Raw genomic sequence first — 20,850 nt, 5'->3', positions numbered from 1 at the left:
ATATAAAGAGCGCCATATGGCCACCCGTAACGATAAGCTCATCGATTATCGAAGCCCCTGGGCAAACTTCCTGGCTCGAAAGCGGCCAGTATTCTCCAAGAAAACCGAGCGGGACCATTGACGTCCCGAAAGTTATAAGACGCGAACGAACCGTGAGACGATAAACTCGTTTCCGGCCCGATATTGGAGGCCCAAGTGTCCCGTGGTAGTAAAGTCGTATCTAATTGAAATTACGTAGAAAGTTACGGAATACAATGCCTCATATGAAATTATACCGTAATTAACGTATAGCATCGGGTGAACACGCTAACGAAAGAAAAATGATAGTAACGAGAAAGGAATAAATCAATGGAACATCGAAGAAAATGTCCCAATTGATTTTTATCGCTTATCCTAAGAAAGTTTTACTGGTTCATCTTATACGATAATATCTCGGGAAAAATCGACGGTTCTCGCTCGACGTTGGAGCGATCTTTTCCCCTCATTGTTTCCGACGAGATCTCCGTTTCGTTTCCGACAAGTATCGCGTTTCAAAAGTGGGAACATTAAAAAAAGAGCCAATTATTCTTAATCTCATATTTCGTCCGCCGCGAGAGATTCGATGGAATGTGAAAGGAATGCATATCAACGTTTAATAGTGCGTAAAACGCTTGACGTGTGCATATTCCGAATCCACGTCGGTCTTCGTGATTCAAACATTGCCCGCGATTTCGCCCGATATCAAGGAGCGGATCATATAAAATCCGAGGCGGACGCGAATCGAATGACTCATTTTATTTTGTGATTCTCGCTTTGTGATTTATCTCGAGGTGCGTGTGCCTTTTGCAAACATGGAATTATTAAGAGTATTCCAACTGTCAATCACATTTCTATTGTCGATGTACTTTCTCGTTTTCTACGCTGGAATCGTCGTAATTTTATATTTGCTGTGGACGAAAAGCGATTAGTAACAAAATGTGATGCTTGTTTTTCTTCGTTAAATTTTCACCGCAAAAAAAATTTTCTTTTTCAAGAATGAGGCAAAAAATAGACAAAAGGTACGCTTAACTTATTAAAATAAATTTGCAGAGCTATAGCGGGCTATCATAGATTAGCATCTTAAATTTTTTATTCGCTTAATATATATCAAGTCTCACTTTAGCCATTTCCTCAACTTCATTCAGCACCCATACCCCTTTCGCTAATTCGTTTATTATTATCTTCTCTGGATCGTTACGTCTTAAATTTATGGCAGCTCATTATCGCCACGTTTCGAGCATAGTTCGCTCATGAATCTCGAGGTTCTCGTCCCAGATTCCGAATAAAACTTTTATCTACCCATCTCTACCGTCCATTCTTGCCCGAGTATGATCGTTTTGGCACGGAATCATCCGTACGTGGCGCGGCGGCAAGCGAAGCGGTGGGCAGCAGGTGAGGCGAAGCGAAGCGGGGCCCAGGGAAACAGCATAGGAATAATAGTGTAACAACGTTCCCTGCTGGCACTCTATAGTCCGCTTACCTGCGACGCGAGTATACTGGGTGTCGCGAAATCGCCGCTCGAGACAAGCGACAAATAATAAAGAACGCGTGATTCCGAAACGCGATAATTGCGTGATTACGCCGAGTTATAATAAAAAAATCGTAACCCGCAACTTCCATTTCGAAAATCTTCTTTTGGCATGGTTGCATTTTAGTCGGCGGTATCAGAGATAAGAAAAAATGCGATGCGGATATTTGATTTTATGAACTGCTCTGAATGGAACTTCAATGTTCTCGAATATCTCTATATTTTCGTTCACGAACTTCTCGAAGGTGCGTCTTTTGGAGCCACGCGATCTAGTATCTTCAGAATACATTCCTCAGTTGTTGAGCGGTCAAGATTTTTTTCTTGTCTCTAAGTTGAGATACGGCTGCAAAGGGCATGAAAGCTAGCCTGATTATCTTATCGAGCTGGCCACCCGATATAGCACGGCGCAATGCACTATAGCGTCGGGGTACTATAGGCGTCGTAGTAAGGTAGTGACCGACGCTGCGCGGGATTCAGGTGTGCCCCTCAGCGTAGACGCTCTCAGTTTAGCGGCGGTAGCCCACGCGAATCGCTCGCCTTGCCTTCTTTGAGTTGGCGTGGCGACCAAAGCCGCCTTTATTTCGCGACAAGAAAGGAGACTCGAAGAATCTAATCCCCCCCCCCGGCCATTGTCGGTTTTTCCGATTCTTTTCCGACGCTTTTCAAAGTGGCAGCCGAACGTTTCGAGCTTTCTCAAGCCGGTTTTATGTATATTCCCGGATGATCAATAAAAGAAACCGTATAATTCGATAAAAAGGGTTGAGAAGATAACTATAGCTTCAACATGTAAAAGTGAGTTTTTCGAACATTAAAGGAAGCATTCCTTAAAAAGGAGTGTGGTTTTATTAAAAGTATAATATAATTAGCTTCAAATTAATAATATATATGTAAAAAACTTTCTGTGTAGTTTTTCATGCACTTCAGAATTATATCTTTGACACGCACACACAGTCGCCGGTCTTTTCCCTATGCCGTGAAAGAAATCAGTGATAATAAATTATAAATGTTTTGAACATCTCTTAGTTTCTTATAATTCTTTCTTGAAAAATTTCTTAGATTTCTACGAAGTGTGTGGTTTTGTATTTTTTGAAGTGTGTGTATGTGTCTTTACGTGCGACGACGGCCAAACCATTGTCGAGGACGACGAAAAGAGCAAGTAGTTGAAAAATCTGAGGTAGAGTTGTTTGCGAAGGTAGTGTCACTGGCGTCGTATTTCGGAGTGTGTTGACAGTCAGCGTCAGAAACCATCGACAGAACGTCGTTTTGCGAGGTCTTCGCGAAAGTCGGGGAACGTTTTATTTGACGAATTTTATGTCGACCACTTTTTCGCGAACTCGCGAAGTCATCACGCGATCACGCTTTGAATATGTGCTATTGATAATATTTTAATTTCATACAAAAGAAATGTTAAATTTTTCTATCAGATAGAAAATTTCAATTTTTCTAGGCTATTGTTGCATTTTATTACTCGGCATTTTAGTACTCTCATTACCTGTCTCTAAACTGAAATGTATTTTCATATTTAAAGTGGATCACATAAATTATAGACTTATCTCAGTTTAGCACTGACAATTGTAGACTTCAGTGCTAGTATGAAGTAAGTCCGTAATTTGTAAAGTTTAATATGATAGGTACAACTTTATATTTAAAGTAAATTCTACGAATTACGGACTCTTATCTAACTCTAGCGTTGAAAATAACAGGCTTCAGCATAAAAATGAGATCAAGCCGTTTTGTTATGTATAAAATCAGTTTTTAATTTTTATTTTCAGCATCTAATACTTTATTTAAAAAATATGGATCTATCTCATTATTCTTGCTTGTACTTGTTCAATTTTTATCATCGTTAAAGGCTTAGATCCGCGATTTCTGCCATTCTCATTTTAAATTGGAGCTCGGAAATCTCTCTTTCATTTGGTCTGCTTCTTTCATCTCTCCTTCCTTCTTCTTCTCGTCTCGCTCTCGTAGTGCCATTCACGAGAAGTCAGAGGAAGGTCCGGTTAGCGGCAACAGCGCGAGGAGGCCCCGCGGAAAAATCATACACGCGGTCAGAAACGATGGGCCCCCCTCGTGCCATTGACCAGGTAATTCAGCGGCGCGTAAAAAGCAGGCATAAAAGCGCGCCAACGGGCCCCGATTCTTCTCTCTCGTGCTCCATTCATGATAAACCGCCATGACACTTGACCGTGCCCCGTTTTTTCTTATCTTACATGGACACGAGAAGTAATTTAGAACAAACGAGCAATGAAACCGAGGACTTTAATAGCAGAGAATAAGAGAGGAGAGAAAAAGAGAAAGAGATCTCGAAAAATAAATCTAGTTTGAGAAACAAGTAAAAAAGAAACTGAAACACTACTTTTGGCACTTCATTCCTGAAATTCTTACTACTGCATAGCAACAAAAACGATCTGTCACCGAAAAAGGAAAATCTAGAAATTAAAAAGATCGAGAGAGAAGGGATTTTAGAAACGTTTTTGCAAGTTGCCGGGATTTCGCAATCGTTTACAGAGGCAGTTGTAAAGCGTACTCGCGCACTCGCGAAGGATGTAATTTATCTCCCGCGCGTAGTAGCATGGCGTAGGGGAATACCGAGGAAGACGCCTTAGAACCAAGGCGTGACGTGACCAAGGAGAGATTTAGACGCCGCCGTTCCGCCGGCGCATCGCGCGCTAAAAGTGCATTGTTTCGGGCCGCACAATAGATATAAATCCAATCCTCCTACGTGCGTCGCTGACGCACGCGCGTGAGCGAAGTAACAAAATACAAAGAGCCTCACGCGCACGCGATGCATTATGCCGCTCATTATCATACCACTTTCCTATCGTCATTACTATTAGTACATCGCGAACAGTCGAGTATTTTTTTTCGTCCATGCATCGACACATTTTGCATCACCTTTCAATTAAAGCAACTGAAAAATTGTGTCGATTGAATGAGATAATCTTGAAAAGGGAACGTCTCCGAGGTCTTCGCCTTTAGCGAATTAAATTGTTGAAATTCTATGTTGTATGATTATAATATTACATTAATGTTGTAATAAAATAATGTAGAATTAAATACGTATACGATGAAACAAAATATAGATAAAGTACATTATATTTTAATGGAACATCTATATACGCTGGAGAATTCTCCTCCATTAATTTCTCCGCGATCGACTAATTAAATTAATCGAGAGAGCCTATGAACGAGTGCGCTCAGAATGTCGCATTTTAAAATTGTAATCGTCAGAAGTCAGAATTTATCAACGGTTCGTTGGCGAGCGAACACGCTCATAACATTCAGAAGTTACTTCCGAGCTGGGGGAACATTAGCGCGAGCGAAGTCTTGCGCGTGTTCAACCGGTCGCTTCTATAATAGCGTCGTAATTTGTCCACTGCCTCTAGCGTAAGTGAGACTCCGCAAGGGATGTACTCCGTTATATCGCAGCCGCGTTCCTCGGGCTGTCAGCTCTTTTAATTCTTTATTGGATCGCTGTGACTGCAGCTTCGTGTTCTTCATTAAATCGCTGTCCTGCAGGCTGCTACAGAATTATCGTTATATTTTTATCCTTTAATTTTTAAAAAGATCTTATTTCCGAGAAATTTTGCAACAATCTACTTTTTTTTACCAATAATTTATATTTCTTTGACATCAATAATTTAATTATTATCTTGTTGATATCTTCTCAAATCCACGAGTGTGTTACATATTTTTAATAGGCCCTGATAAATAATTTATCTAATAAAGTTATTGCAGAAATGTTCATGCTTTTATATAATTTATGAACTAAATATTTTTTCTTCCATTTTAATGAGTAAATTCAATAGAGAATGTCAGAATGATGATAGATGAAATTTTTTTCTAAATAGATATAAAGTCTTGGAAAAGTAATAGACCACTTTAGAAGGAATCAATATCACAAAGTTGAATTTAATTATGATTCTAAAAGATTGATTTATGCCATGCTATTTTCAATTTGAGCTTCCAGAACATTAAAAAACTAATCGACGAGAACGATAACGGCTACCGATATTTCGATCGAGTCGATAAATGTAGTTTATCGGAAAAGTCCGTCTTTTATCTACCTATCCCCACACAATCTTATCGCTCTCTCTCGCTGAATCAGCCGGCAAAAAAAAGAGTGAATCATAAATAAAATTGTTGAAAAAAGGTTCACGGCGACGCGGAAGGTCGCACGCGAGGTCTTGCTGCGGCGGCGAGGATCTGCAGAGCCTGCAGACGTTGAACCTACTCGGACGCGGGGGTGGAAGCAGTCGGCAGCGCAGTCCTAATCCCGCGACAGGTTGTCCAGGTCAGGATCAGCCAGCGTCCGTGGTGGACTACAGGCGGCTGGTGTTCATCAGTTCGGACTCGTCGTCGGGTCGCGAGGAGGACGACGCCGATAGCAGTTGCTCGAGCTCGTCCTACCTGAACGGACTGCCGCGCAACGGCGGTCACCACCACAATCACGCGCAGTCGCTCGAGGACTGCGACTGGGACTACTTCGAAAGCGGGTCCCTGCCGTTGCCAACAACGCCGATCGTCACCGTCGGCGCCGGTGGCGCAGCGGACACCATCGGTCAGGACGTTTGGAGTTGCTGTCCGGGCCGCGGTTCCGCCGCCTGCCAGGTATGCCTGTCCTCGTATATTATATACATCTCACGTACGACATGCTTGAAAGAATTTAAATTTTAGATTAAATACAGAAGAAGGTTACGTATTCGGTAACTAAATCTGAAAGAAAGAAGAATTATAATTTCCGTTATATTTTCTTTTGAAAGTTCACCAAAACTCAAAGGTTCAAATATTCAATATAAAGATCCACAATAATAAGTCTACTATTTTAATTGTTTCAAGCATACCGCATGTGATTTGTAATTAGCAATTCTTTGTTTTTTATCTTATCTTTAATTAATTTCTTATAAATTTATTTACTCAACTTAATATGAAACGTGCGTTAAAATTGATTGATTTTTATTCGCGAAATTTTATAAATAAATCGAATAAAAGGACGATGTTATGCGCGATGAGAACAGTTTTCCATGGACATGAACACAAGTCATGTGACCGCGACTGAGTGCCTCTTACTGTGCATCCATTTGACAAACACGTTTCCGCAGTTAAATTAATCATTCACGTTCTACTAGCGAAGAGAGTCGCACAGCAACTATGCGGAATTCACGGTCACACTTTGTCAATAAACCGTACGCGAGTATATTGAGCGACGCGGCTCACGTTGGTTGATTATACCGATCGATAAGCGCTTTGCAGTGAATTGTCATTGTAAGCTGTCGAGTTGTTAACCCATTTCTCTATTTACGCTTACTATAAGTGGAACAAAATGGAAAACAAAAGATTTAATTGATATATTTAAATTTTTAAATTTATGCATCATTTAAGATTTAATAATTATAAGAAAATAAAACATATAAATGAAAACTGGCGAGAAATTAAAGGAATAAAATAAAATTATCAATTTTGGATTAAATTAACAATAAGTGTAGAGATAAAAACGTATTTATTCAATGAAAGCTAACTTAAGGCACGCGTATAATAATAAATTACGAAATTTTGTGAGAAATAAAAGATAGAAAAAAATTAAGATATTCTTTTCAAGATAAAGAATGTCGCCATTATCGTGTCGTTCTATCCAGGCCTGCGGCGGTTCCCGAAGCGCGAACGTGCTTCCGGTGCCGGTACCAATACCGGTCCCGGTCCCGTATCCGGTGCCGGTACCGGCCGCCCTGTGGACCGGCGATTTTGCGGCGGCTGCGTCATCGATGATAAGTCGCGGCGATGGTCACGCCGAGCCGGGAACTCTGAGGTTACGAGGTGACCCGGCGGCACCTTGGTTCGCTTGGCACCCTCGATTCAACCAACCCCTTCATGGCGCGCGTCTGGACCCGCGGCTCGCCTGCGCCTTCGATCCGACCACCTGCACCTTCCGCCCGCCCGATCAAGTGTTGACCCCGAGATTGTACGGTCCGATAACTGAGACAGTAACGATCCCGTCGACGAATCTCGAGCCTCCTCAATTAGGTCAGGATGTAAGAGACGAGGCGAACGTCGTGTCGAAGACTGAGGAACTCAGGAAGGAGGAGAACTTGTCGGCGAAGGACATCAGCGAGTCTGGTTCTTCCGCCACGAAGAATAGAAAGAAAGCCGAAGAAACGAGAAACACCGAAGCGGAATGCAAGAAAGGTGAAGAAGAGACGGAAAGAATAGAAGGGAACGAAGAAGTCACTTGTGAAGATTCGTTATCGTCATCCTTTGAGAGAAGCGCGCAAGGAATGTATCAGCATTCGCGAGAGGACTCGGGCAGCTCGTCCGGAAGATCGTCGGCTGACAGCAGCGATCTGGAAGAGGATTCCGGCTCGCACAGATTCTCCAAGGTGTTCGTGGTGAACGACGATTCGCTCACCAGCGACAACGATATCGAAGACAATGAAGAGGATTCGGATTCCGCAGCGGAAGGCGGCGTGACCTTGAAACGCGTCACTGCGATTCCTGAAGAAGAGCCGGTGGTGTTGCAACACGTGAGGCTATTGAACGAAGATGTTCTCGTGCAGAATGAACAGGAGGCAAACAAGAACGAACTAGAAAAACCTAAAAAGCATTTCAAGACTTATATCAACAATGAACAGCTTAAAAGTGATGATAAATTATTGGACAAACCTGTCACTAATATGACTGATAAACGAAGAAGTCGCAATAAGAAGACCGAAAGTGATAATGATGATAAACGACTTCCTCTTCTCCTACAACATCGATCGATCCCTGAAGAGCTATATCTCGCAGACGATAATGGTTGTTCTGATAATCGAATCGAATTGAAGTCCATCAAGATGCTCGATCCCGATAGTATCGAACTACCTGTAGCTGTTTTGAAAATAGACGGAAAACCTGTCCCGAAAATCTGCTCCGAAGCTGTGAATACATCAAAGGAGATTTTGCAGGATGGTCTGATTGAAAGTCCAAAGTCACCCTCGAGCGACGCCTGGGATTCGACCATCGTACCAGATTCTCTCGAAATTTCAGCTTCTGAAGAGATCGACGTCGACAAACTTGGAGTTTCCGATAGCGAGCAGATTGCGCGATCGAACACAACGAACGATTACGACAAGCAAGGAGATAAGCAGCGTTTATCGGAGGCAGTTCGTTCGAACGTCGACGTCATAGCCGACGCATCTACTGACAGCTGCACCAGCAACGAGAGCAACACCACGGGCAGCGAGGTGAGCAGTGACGAGCTTCACGAATACGAGGTGACTCCGATCGATTCATCCTTCAATTACTGCAGCAACGAGGTCGCCGCGATCAACGACGAATTACTATACCAAATCGGCAAGAAGAAAACGGAAGATAGTTCGAGGAGCATTAAGGAGAACGGTTATCTTCTTCGTGGTAATCGTGATGACAAAACAAGTCCGACGATGACGAAGAGCGGCGTCAAACGGAGCGTGCAGTCCGAGAGACCGATCAGCGGGAGGTCGTCGATAGAGTCGATGATCGGCGCGAAGGACGACAATGACGACGACGAAGACGAAGACGACGACGAGGGCTACCGCTCCGTTACGTGTCGTCGCGGCGGCGGCGGTCAAGATGGCGGGCCAGGAGACAACGACCCGACGGTGGCAGCGGCGGGCGAGGAGCGAGCACAAGCCGACGTGGGCGACGCGATATCAACCAGCAGGATCTCGGAGATGATGAGGAGCGCGGAGGAGCAAGACGGCGACGGCAGCAAGGTGGACATTGCGCATGACGGCCCGGTGAGAGGCAAGATCGCCGCTCAGGTGGGAGGAAATGGTGATGGTAACGGTGTTAGTGGTAGTGGTGAATGCTCCGAGGAGGGGGACGCGACACGGTTTCGCTCAGTCGAGCGACGCCCGTGCACTCGGCAGGAGAATGGATTCCCAGCTGACGGCCAAGCGTCGGCCAAGGACCTCGCTAGAGACCCAGCCCAGCACAACAGCGGTAACAATACCAGCGGCGGCGGCAACAATAAGTACAGAAGCCTCGTGATGATTACTCAGGAAGCGTCGTACCAGCCGGTGAGTGTCGTTACGTCGGACACCACGACGCTGCTGCAACCGGATGAGATCCATTCGGCTGGAAGCCAGGGAGGCCTGGCTGGCTACTTCCAGCTGGCGTTGGAGGCGGCGAGCGAGCCACAGCTTCATCGTAAAAACGCTCCGCGGAAGCCGCTGATGGTGAAGAGACTGCCAGCCGCGGTCGCGGTATCCGCCGTCACGGCGAGTCATCAATCAGCCGAGCCTGAAGTGGATAGTGGGTTGAGTGTCGGTAGCGCTAGTGAAAGCGACGACGTGTCCGTGAAGAACGTGCCGAAGCCGCTCAATTGTCGACAGGAGAATGCGGAGAATGACATGTCGAAGGATCATTCGGTATCGGATTATCGTGAAAGTGCGCAACGTGTCTCGTCGCAGTCATCTAGCGATGACAATTCGGGTACTGGTGGCGTCATTATACTCGAGGAAGGTCTGGCCGATGATGATTCCTGGGTGGAAGAAGTATCGCACGATGAAGACGAGCCGGGCGCGACCACTGCCACGGAAGAAAGTTCCGAAGATGAAGCTAATAACTTCGGCGATCGTGAAGAAGAGCTCAGAGGATATCGCAGGCAGGCGATCGACTTCACCTTGCATACTATTGTCGAGGAATCCTGCGAGGAGAGTGAAACAGAGCCGAGTTTGGCCGCGGGAAGTCCCTCGAAAAAGCCGCGACCACCTTCCGCTTCAGAATTAGAAAAATATTTCTTCTTCGGACTGGGAGGCGATGGAAATAGCTCCAGTTTCGGCTCGCGCGAGGTCGATAGCTTGTCGGAAACCTCGTCGATTTATTCCGAGGGATTGGAGTCGCTCGGCCAGGACGAGGCTAACGGCAGCGGTCAAAACCAGGACAGGTCGAGTAACAGTGACGGTTTCCTAAACTCTTCCAGACTAGAAAAGTACTATCTATCAGAATTCCTCGGCTTCGATCAAGATAGAAGAGATTCCGACGGTTCAGTAGGAAGCGATTCCGAGGGCAGACCAAGTCCGGAAGCGCAAAGAAGGAAGAAACTAGTGCGCGCGAGAGGTACAGGCAGATCTCACAGTTCTTCTCTGGACAATTTGTTGGCTCTCACACAGAGCTCGCAGAACCTGAGCTCGCAAAATTCGCTTCAAGATTTGAGCCTTAATCAGGACGTGCAGGAAACTCAGTCTGAAGGTTCCTCGACAGAGACTGACGGTACCGAAGACGGCCAGACCGCTGTATTTGGCACGGATGGTCAGTTCGACACGGTAAAACGCAAGAAGAAAAAGCCGCGAAATCTGGGAACTCAAAGTCCACGCGTGCCAGACGATCGGAACAAGACGCCGGAACCCAGCAGAGAAATGGCACTGATGAGCGAAGTCGTGATGGAAAACGAGAACGAGGCGATGAATTCCGAGGACTCGGACCGAGCGAAGACTCCGCAACCGGAGTCCGTTTTATCTTCGTCGACCTCGCCGTCCACTCTTACAAATAACAATAACGCACTGAACGCGGCCTCGTCCTCGCAAATGGATTCGTCGAGAAACTCAGTTTCGATGAATTCGAACGACGGTCAACGATCGAAGCAACAATCGCGGGATTCGGGCTTCGTCGGCAGCTGTGACGATCTTCTTCAGCATCAAAAATTGCCGGACGAAAATCAAACGAGCGGCATCGAGGTGAATCAAGAAGCCGGCAAAGATCGCTCGCTTAGCAAAACCTCGGAGTATCCTCAGGATGCGAATCAGAGCGCTACTAAGGAAGGAGCAGTGGGCAAGAACAACCTGACGAAACACCCGGTAAATCACACGAGTTTGCCGCATCTGGCGAACGCCTCGCTGTCGCGCAAGGACAGCTTCAACAACTGGTCCAGCGACGAGGAGACGAATCTCATGATGTCGAAAATGCGGCAGTTCTTCAAGACGATGGTGGCCAACTCGAACGGTCAGGGACAGAACGCGACCAGCGCGAATTCCGGCGGCGTCTCGCCGGCGCCGAGTCCTCGGTTGCCGGGTTATGCCTCGAAAGCGCGACTCTGCGTCCAGAATCGCACCAAACCGCCGCAGTTAGTGTACTTTGAGAACGAGCTGACGCGGTTGATGAAGACGGTGCCGGGGATACGCGACGAGCAAGTGCGAGAGATCGTTGAGTACCTCAGCTCGGAGGACACGTGGTCGGATTCCTACGACAGCTCGGATTACACCAGCTCCGATCTCGAAGGCGCCGCTGGAGGTCGCAGATCGGCCTTGCAGGAACAGATCTCGCAGAGCTGTCAACAGATCATCAGCAAATTCGACACCACTGCCGCTGGCGGTGACGCGACTCTATCGGATAAGGAAAGAGAGCAGATGAAAGGACCGGGGCCAGGTTCCGCGATGCAACCCGCGCCCTGTCTGGGTAGGGACACCGCTTTCGTCTATCAAAAACTAGTGCAGAGTTTCACGAAGATGGCCGGTGACAACGTGAGCTCAGACGCGAACTCCACGCCGCACAGTAGCCCGCCGCTGATCGCCAAGGTGATGCATCACATCGGCAGCCGACTGGTAGCATTGATGCACGAAGTCTCGGAAGGCGGACCGGCCGCGCATCAACACTCCACCACTTGGCGACGGTATTCTCAGCATCATCGGACTCCCTCTTCGGCGTCCACCACCGAAGACGATGACTCGACATCCGACTCCACCAATGCGCCCTCGTCAGCGCATTTGCAGCTACCGAGGTCGAAGTCTCACGACCCCCTGTTGCTGATCAACAGCCACCCGGCGGTCACCGCCGGTCAGGAAGGAGAGGAACGAGAAGCCAGTGACTACGAGAGGTTCTCTTGGCGCGGCAGCTTCGAGTCCACCCTGATGGCCGCCGACTCGAGGACGAAACTGAGCCTGTTAGCGTGTTCCGGTGATGTCAGTGGTGGTGGTAGTGTTAGTGCGAGTGCGAGTGCCCTGGCCGCGAAGCGGCGCAGCGCCGGCGATCTGCTGTTCAATCCGAAGAGCTTCTCCAGGGAGCAATTGGACAGGGTGAGGAGTTGCGGTTCGATCGGTGGCGGAAGCGGGGCCGGGACCGGCGGTTCCGCCGGCGGCTCCGTCGAAGAAAGGATCTGGAGCAACAGGAGGAGATCTTCCGTTCCCGACGCTAACACCAGAGGGGAGTCAGGTGAGCCACGAGCGTGACTATCTCTGCATATGTGTGAATGAATGGATGTGGTGTGCGCTCCTGCACGCGGAGTGATCTCCCGCGGATCGTATTACATCGCGGAAACGGCGGTAATTGGCGTTACAGCCTGATTTTGCCTCGCGCCGGCTGGGAGCAATCCCGCGGGTTGTTCGAGCGTTCCTCTTCCGCAATTACGCCACGGCGCGGACTGCGCACGTTACAGCCAGATCGGTCCCGATAATGGGGTTGTATTTTATATGGAATGAATAGAGTGAACGGGCGCACGCAGCGGCAGGTCTAATGTAATTGTACTTATATTGGTGAATTAAGTCGGAATTAGGAAGCGTGAAAGCAACTCCGCGCCTTGTTTGTGTGTTTTTATGCCGCACGCGATTCCGATTCTGTTTTACTTAGTTCCATAACAAGCAAAAACAATATTATTTGTTGGTTATAAAGAGTAGAGTTATAGAAATTAAATAGATTAATAAAATAATGAAGGGGAGTACTAATTATATTCTTTGCATATTTCATGAGTTATTTATTAAATTATTATTGCATGTATTTATCAAACAATTCGAATCAATAAAATATTTCACCGGCGCCGCGGCGTAGAACTCATTATAAACGAATTAAGATCGAATTATTGAAATCTGCGATCATTTTCAATACATATATGAGAAGAACGAGAAGGAAATCACTCGACGTTTAATAGTATTTTGTCTATACTTAGAAATCATTTTTCTCCGATTTCGTCATCAGAATTATCAATGAATGGTATCTCATGAATGCGTAATACTTATGAATAATTTCCATGCACGTTGATGCGTACATGACTTACGAATACCAATAAATTAATATTTCCAATAGACTAAATGAAATGGGACGGCATTGTACGCAAATAGTAGATATCAATATACATATATATTCATATACAAAGTTATGTACCTAATGAAATTGCAGATAGCTCGTATCTAAATTGTATCCGTAATATAATCATGCAAATTGCTCGGAAGCCATTCATCCTTCACGTTAGAAAATGATGACATTGCTTGTTGCACTTTCAAGTGCGTCAGCATCATCAACATTATCCGACAAGAGTACGATTGTTAATTATCGTGCAGGTGCATCGGCCGGCGACGAGGATACCGAGGACGAGTTGGAATACGGTGGAGAATCACGAGCGACGACTCTACCACGTGGCATGCAATCCGCCATCAGTGCGGCTACCAATTCCCTGCCGCGATTACCCGCGCCGAGCGCGCCGACCGGCCTGACGACGACGACGTCGTCGTCGTCGTCGTCATCGTCATCGTCGTCGGCCGCTGCGGCGACGTCGACCTCGTCACCGATGCACAAGGCGCACAGCGTCTACCACTTCCTGCCGCAGCACAGCGGCGTCAAGTCCGCTCGGTATCGGCCGCCCGGCTTCGCCAGGAACAGCAACATCGGGCCCGGCGCGATCGGCGGCGGACCCAAACGCGCCGTCAGCGCACCGGGCCTGCAAGTTTCCGGCTCGCAATCGGCCACCAGCAAGCGGGAAAACTCGAGGTCGAGGAGGCAGCAGGCGATGTCGCTCACGTCAGGTGAGTCACAGATATCTTTTTTTTAAACGGTTGTGCGCAGATTGTACCAAAGGTTAAATCCTAATAAATAAATATCGACTATTATTTCTCATTACATCTTCATTTCAAGTTTTATACATTATTGTCTTATTATTCTTCTTTTAATTTAAAGAGGATATAAATACGTAAGAAGATAATGTGATATTTTGAGTAGAGCTCTCGCAGTCTCTTGTATATTATATATTGAAGATTTTATTTTACCTTTTACTTAGACTCTTATTGTTAGATAAATAATTAAATAACTTTTGTAACTAAAATTTCTACGAACTTTCCCGTGAAATTTTGGAAAAAGGTCTTGTAACTTTAATGGAGGATCTGAACTTTATAATGAGAGAAAATGGGTGACTTTTGGTACGTTCTTATAATTATTAAATATTCTACAGTTTTAAGTCTCATTATATGGCGTAATGATACGATTATTATTTATTTTATATTTTATTACGTGTAACGTTTTATGAAATTAATTTTTTATTGTATAAAATTCACAAACGATGGAGAACGTATATCTCTCACGATTAAATCTGTAGACTAAGTTTTAAGAGACAAAGAGAAAGCGCGCGTGGATGAAAGGAAATTCGGTCGGCGGGTATACGTGTGATTCCCGCGTGATAAATTAGGCGGCCGCCATCGTCACGCGCACGTGGCGCGCACCATGCAAATGATTAAGTGTAAATATGAAATTATAGCGTGCGTCGTCGGAAAGAAGAACGCATGGCAAAAGAGAAACCATTTCTAGATTTCTTCGTAGATGAACACGGGGAACGGAAAAGTTCGCGGAAATTCAAAACGCGTAACTTCTCAGTAATCATAAATTTTATCTAAGCTCAGCTTATTGGCTGAATTTAAATGTGTGACGTGTCTTTTTCGAAAAAAATTTACGCTTCGTATAGTTATAAAAATAAAATCTTACGATGCTTAAAGTTTATTACAGCAAAAATTAATCTTTCTGAAAATTTTAAGAAGGAATCGCTTGTTACTTCAAGAACGTACCGTTGAACAATCTGATCGTGAGAAAGGTAGAGAAACCGCTCTGTGGATACTTATATTTTACATGTGCGAGAGCGAACGTGACTTTTATCTGTAAACTTGAGCAATCCGAGTAGTGGCAAATTCTTTTGTCGTCTTCGCCGAAGGCGTAAACCGCTGCGAAAAGCGGGACAACGTTGCGAAAGCGTGCTACTCATCGCGTGAAATTCGGTGTAATAACAATTCTGAGCTAACTCTCCGATACCTCCTTACATCTTCGTTACATTTGCCTTTTCTCTGGCATAAATTCAATTAATTCAATTAAGATTATGTCATGATTATCCGTTGCGTCATGCGCCGTAAAGTTTCATTTTCTGGACACCGAAGTGTTTTCCTGACTTGACTATAAAACACGATCATGACATGCAACCTTTATAAGAAAGTACCTTTTATCCTTCCGCCAATAATGTTATATATATCTCTGTCGGAAAAAAGAAGAGAATAGAAAACAGATTTCATAACACGTCAGAAAAAAAATATGTATCGAAGATATATATCTATAAAATCAATAAATGACTCGCGGGAAAACTTTTATTAAAAAGAATTCAACTTTTAAATACAACAAATTTTCCGAAAGGCAGGGAATAGTACATTTGAAACGCTTTAAAATATATATGCAATCGAAAAGCGCGCTTTAATTAATGCATTATAAAGCAGGTTGAATCTAAAATACTTTCAAATACGGTTATTTAAAAAATAATACAATAACGCAGACAGTTTATACTACAATAAAAAATAACTACGATTTGATACAAAAACAATTTATTTTTTTTTTATATAAAAATCTTTCGAGCTAAATTTTACGAATGGACGTTAATTGCAGGCAATTTTCAACTGGATTGCTTTCACCCATGCTCTTGTATCCATTTATTTGTTCCATAATTGTTTTTACTATAATAAGTATATATCTGAAACTGTGCGCCTATATACGTTTTTCTGAAAAATCTGCGATCAGAGAGAACCTTTTTCCGAAGACAGATGATTCCTTCTGAACTCGCATCTTCCCGTTCCTCAAGTACGGAAAATACGCACTCGTCTCTCTTCTTTTTTTCTTCGCAAAAAACGCGGAAAAATCCGTGCGCCGTTCATTTCTGCGGCGCAGAACGTGCGCGTTTTTATGCGCGACAAGTAGAACACCGCGATAATGCGGCACGTTCGTTCAGGTGCTCGCTCGTGTGTAACAGGTGCAACTGCTTTATTACGAGGTTTCCCTTCTTTTCTCCGACATCCCTGCCGTGCACCCCGCAGCTCCCCCGCGTGACAATCGATAATGCCACGCAGGGGCCACTCCTCACTCTCTACACACGCACTCCGCGTGTGCGTATTGTTGAGAAAAACCTTTCGCCCCGTTACTCTCATAACGCGCGACGTCGTAAAAGCAACATTCGTGCGAGCAATATAACGTCGCAAGTTCGCTCATTTGTAACGCATTTGGTTTATTTTTTTTTCCCTCAGTTTTCACTTTATTTACAGAGTTTACGTGTAATAGATATTTTCGCGAGTATATTTATGCACCTGTGCAAATTGAACAAAACGGTCCGAATGCTTTCGTGCTGCATGCACCTATGTATTTTGTCCGTTTATCGATCAGCGAAATATATCGCAACGTTTACCGAGCGTTAACCCAGTCTACTTTGAATGTGAATGTCTCCCGATAATAAATCTACCTTGTGTTTTTCCCGCCTACATAACGAGTTATCGTAGCTAAAAAGCCAGTGGTTAGAAAAAACCAGTTGCAACTTTAGGTGCCGTTAAAAACGTTGTTTTGTACTTTTCGCTAAAAATAAATTATGTTCTTATGACAGACATTAATCTCTTTTTTTTAATACGTCTAGTTTTAATATAGTCTTTTAATCTGAACATATACATTTAAAGCTACAATAAAATTACATTATAACTTTGATATGATTATAATATCATGATAAATAAAAGAGTTTTATATTAATTATATATATATATATATATATATATATATATATATACTTTTGAAATGGTACAACATATTAAATATTTAATATATCTGTTATATACTTCTATTTAAAGCTACAACAAATAGCTGTTCATATAACTTTTTTATCAGTATTCTTTCAAACTCAGCAATTATCTATATTAACGCATCAGATTAACTTTACTCCGATAAAATTCAATTTTTCCCGTTCACGGATAGTATCTAATGAAATTAAGGTCCTTGCCACTCCCGTTTTCAGCTGCGCCCCTCGCGGATCGATAACGGAGGAAACCCAACCACCCTTTAACTCGTGGCTCGGGGATAAAATCTCCAAATCCTTTACACAACATTTCATCACCGAACGATCTCTCTCACGTGTGAAACTCTCTCTAATTTTCATCCTCTGTTTAAAATAGAATTTAATGTCGTCAAGTAAGTTAAATTCTAAACTAAATATCTGTTGGGTTAAAAATCTTTCTGTAATTAAATATCGAAATAAATTGTTGCCACCTACTTACGTTCTTCACCGTTACTTCGATGGTTCTCTTTAATATACAGTATTACCTAGTATTACATACATCCGTTAATCGATTCGCAGCTTACTGGAGCAAAGTCGAGCCTGAGCTCGATAAAAAATGCACTCCGATCAAATCGATTGATATAGAAAAATTTGTTAACATTATTTTGTCTTAACAATTTCTTATAAATAATGTGCATAAAAATAGATACAAATTAGATACATTTAAAGGAGAGAGAGAGAGAGAGAAATTAATATTTGTAAATTTTCTTTCAGCTTTCCAATTATCTAAAATTAAATGATTCAATTAAAATATTTCATCTCTCTCCCTCTCTCTCTCTCTCTAAACTTTCTAAAGAAACTCTAGAAATCCCTTCCCGAATTTTAAGATCACATCAATATGGCATCCGTGATACTACCATATGCCTTTTACAACACATTTGCCGCGTCGTACGTATGGCACATTTACGACTTCCGAGTCGCGAAACTCCGCACTCCGTTCGCCATAGACTCGTTCATCCTTTTTTTGCTCGTTAGAGATCAGTCGGCGACAGGTTTACGCTCGACATCGCAGATATTGCAATGCTGTATGCTGTATGCCGTATTCACCTACGATCATCGTTATACTGCTTTAAACCAGATCAATTTTTCACGCGAATAAGGACTATTGCGACTCTTAAATCAGCATTTCGTGCCGCAAGCGGTGCAGGATATTCGAGTTTATTTCGTTTTCTTCGCATGACAAAGTTCTCCAACTAACCAGCAAACCATACCCAAGCAAACATATACGGGATGTCCGAGAATTAGGCTACATTATAATGAAAGTAGTTTAATAAATATCAAGCTCAAAAAAAATTTCTAATTTTTTTATATTTCTTGAGAGCTTTTTTTCGACATCAATAGAATATATAAAATGTAAAAGAAAATTCTCTGACAAAGAGTCAAGCTGGCGTTAAGAGAGTCAAGAATGTCGTTGAACTATGTCGCCGCGCGTTTTGGAATGCGTGTCGAGCTTTTTGCACGATTACTAGAACGGTTCTTTGCTTCGTGGACATCCATGAAGCAGGACGTGCCTTTACCCATCGCACTACATCTTTCAGATTTCTAAGATTACAATCTGCTTCGATTTACATTCTTCGATATATTAATAAAATCGTGTGAATATATTGCTTTGATCAGCGCATTGCGTAAAAAGAAATTCTGGTACGAAAGAAAAAAAATTAATTTTCCATCAATATTGTTTTTTATTACCAATTTTTGTTCTACAAGATTTTTAAAGAAACAAAAAATGAATGTGTATTAAGAGTTCTGTTTATATATATATTAAAAATAATTAATATAAGAAATGGAAAGACTGTCTGAAAAATTAATTACGGTCTTCATAAATGATAAAGCTGCTGAAAATAATTCTGGTTGATAAAATTTATGCTATGTACTGCCTATATCGCGTGGAAACAACTCTTTTGATATTGATTTATCACAGCAATATCCACGCTTCGATAGAGTAATTCGATAATTGCGAATGCAATGCGGGTTACTGCATACTGACACATACGTATTTCCTTCCACGATTCTAGCGAATAACTCCGGTAGTGAGTAATTTAATTACTCGCGGATACGCGCAATAGCGTTTTCTAAAGGAAAGGTAAACGGAGTGGGAATCGATAGTGTAAAAAAAGAAAGACAAGCGATAACGCAAGTGAAACGGAAGCGGCTTTATTGTGTGCCGAACGCTTAATAAAGACACTCCGGGAGAATTCTGGCGTTTATTAAAAAGTAACATCTGACAGAAATACAGCTATATAGAAATTTAATTACATACTACGAGAACGCGATTGACGTACTGGAAAGACCTGGAAAAATATAATTACATATTTATTCGTCAATTATACAATTTCTTCTGCGATCCCGTTCGTATCATGTTTATCGCGGCTAACGGATAATTCGCTTAATCGGCCGCTGAAACTGGAAACTGAGTTCTCGCGCGTCAGGCGAGGTACAGCCAAGAACTTTCGCCCACGCTCTCGGTGCGTAGTACTATGTCCCGGATACGGCGTTCACGTGCGTGCACGAATACGGTGGTTTTCAACCGAGTAACGGGCGCGCTGCGTTTTCCGCGCGGTGGGAACGGGAGGAAGCGTGATCAAATTCGCGGAGAGAGAGAGAGAGACAATTCGAAGTGGCGAAATTACACTGACGAGAGACAGACGCGTGATTACTCGCGCTTGGGAGGGGATCGAGTGATTTAATTAACCCTCTTCATCAGTGGGATATCGCGTGGGACACGAACACGCGGGAGTGTCTGTAAGGCTCAATCTTAATTTTAACGACAGGATCTGCGACAAATTAAGTTACATAGTACGACAAGTATGCTAATTTTCTAGAAAGCTAATTAGAGGAGAGGCAAGGTGAACTTATAATATATATATATATATATATATATATATATATATCTAGGAATAGAATTAAAAATTTAATTAACTAGCATAATTAAGCGTTACATAATAATAGTGCGTGATGATATTGCGATACAGTACAATTAAATGTAACGAAAGGCTTTCGTTAGACAGATCTGCGTCATATTGCACGAAACTTTCCTTAACTCGTGACGTCGCAGCTGATAGAGCGTGGTACATACTCATGAAAGTCATTTTTCTCAGACGAATCGCGTAGAGATACCGCGATACGTTCACCTTGGCACACATTTGTCTATATCTACAAAAGCTGGCGAACCGATTCGCGCGCATCCGACTCTATGCCGTCGCGGGAATATTATCGGGCGCGATTAGGCTGCGTCGCAAAACGACGACTATCGCATTGGATATCTCGGCGAACGGTGTGTTACTCAATTTAATTGTTCGCTACTTCGACGTTAGTCAGCACAATGCACAATGATTATCTCGACAAGTGAAAAGCAAATAACGCTGTTTTCGTAACGCGAGACGTTTAGACTAGATGGCACATTTGAAAATGCTTGCTCTTAATTTTTTTCTTTTGCAAAACTTATACGTACTAAAACTTGCATATC

General features: G+C 43.5%; 1 protein-coding gene across 3 annotated transcripts in view; it reads left to right on the top strand.

The window, feature by feature from the left end:
* The window catches only part of LOC112456264 (serine-rich adhesin for platelets-like), a 49,370-nt gene that overhangs the window by 22,714 nt on the left and 5,806 nt on the right, over positions 1 to 20,850 (top strand). For all 3 annotated transcript variants that reach the window (XM_025018684.1, XM_025018682.1, XM_025018683.1), the window contains exons 9-11: positions 5,700 to 6,157; positions 7,183 to 12,709; positions 13,831 to 14,292. In XM_025018684.1, the coding sequence (XP_024874452.1) occupies positions 5,700 to 6,157; positions 7,183 to 12,709; positions 13,831 to 14,292 (6,447 nt within the window). The remainder of the gene's footprint in view (positions 1 to 5,699; positions 6,158 to 7,182; positions 12,710 to 13,830; positions 14,293 to 20,850) is intronic.

Source organism: Temnothorax curvispinosus, unplaced genomic scaffold (genome assembly GCF_003070985.1).
Source record: "Temnothorax curvispinosus isolate PA1 unplaced genomic scaffold, ASM307098v1 QBEX01006721.1, whole genome shotgun sequence".
Classification (NCBI taxonomy): Eukaryota; Metazoa; Arthropoda; class Insecta; order Hymenoptera; family Formicidae; genus Temnothorax; species Temnothorax curvispinosus.
Note: the sequence above shows the minus strand (reverse complement) of the source record. Positions and strands in the feature narration are given on the sequence as shown.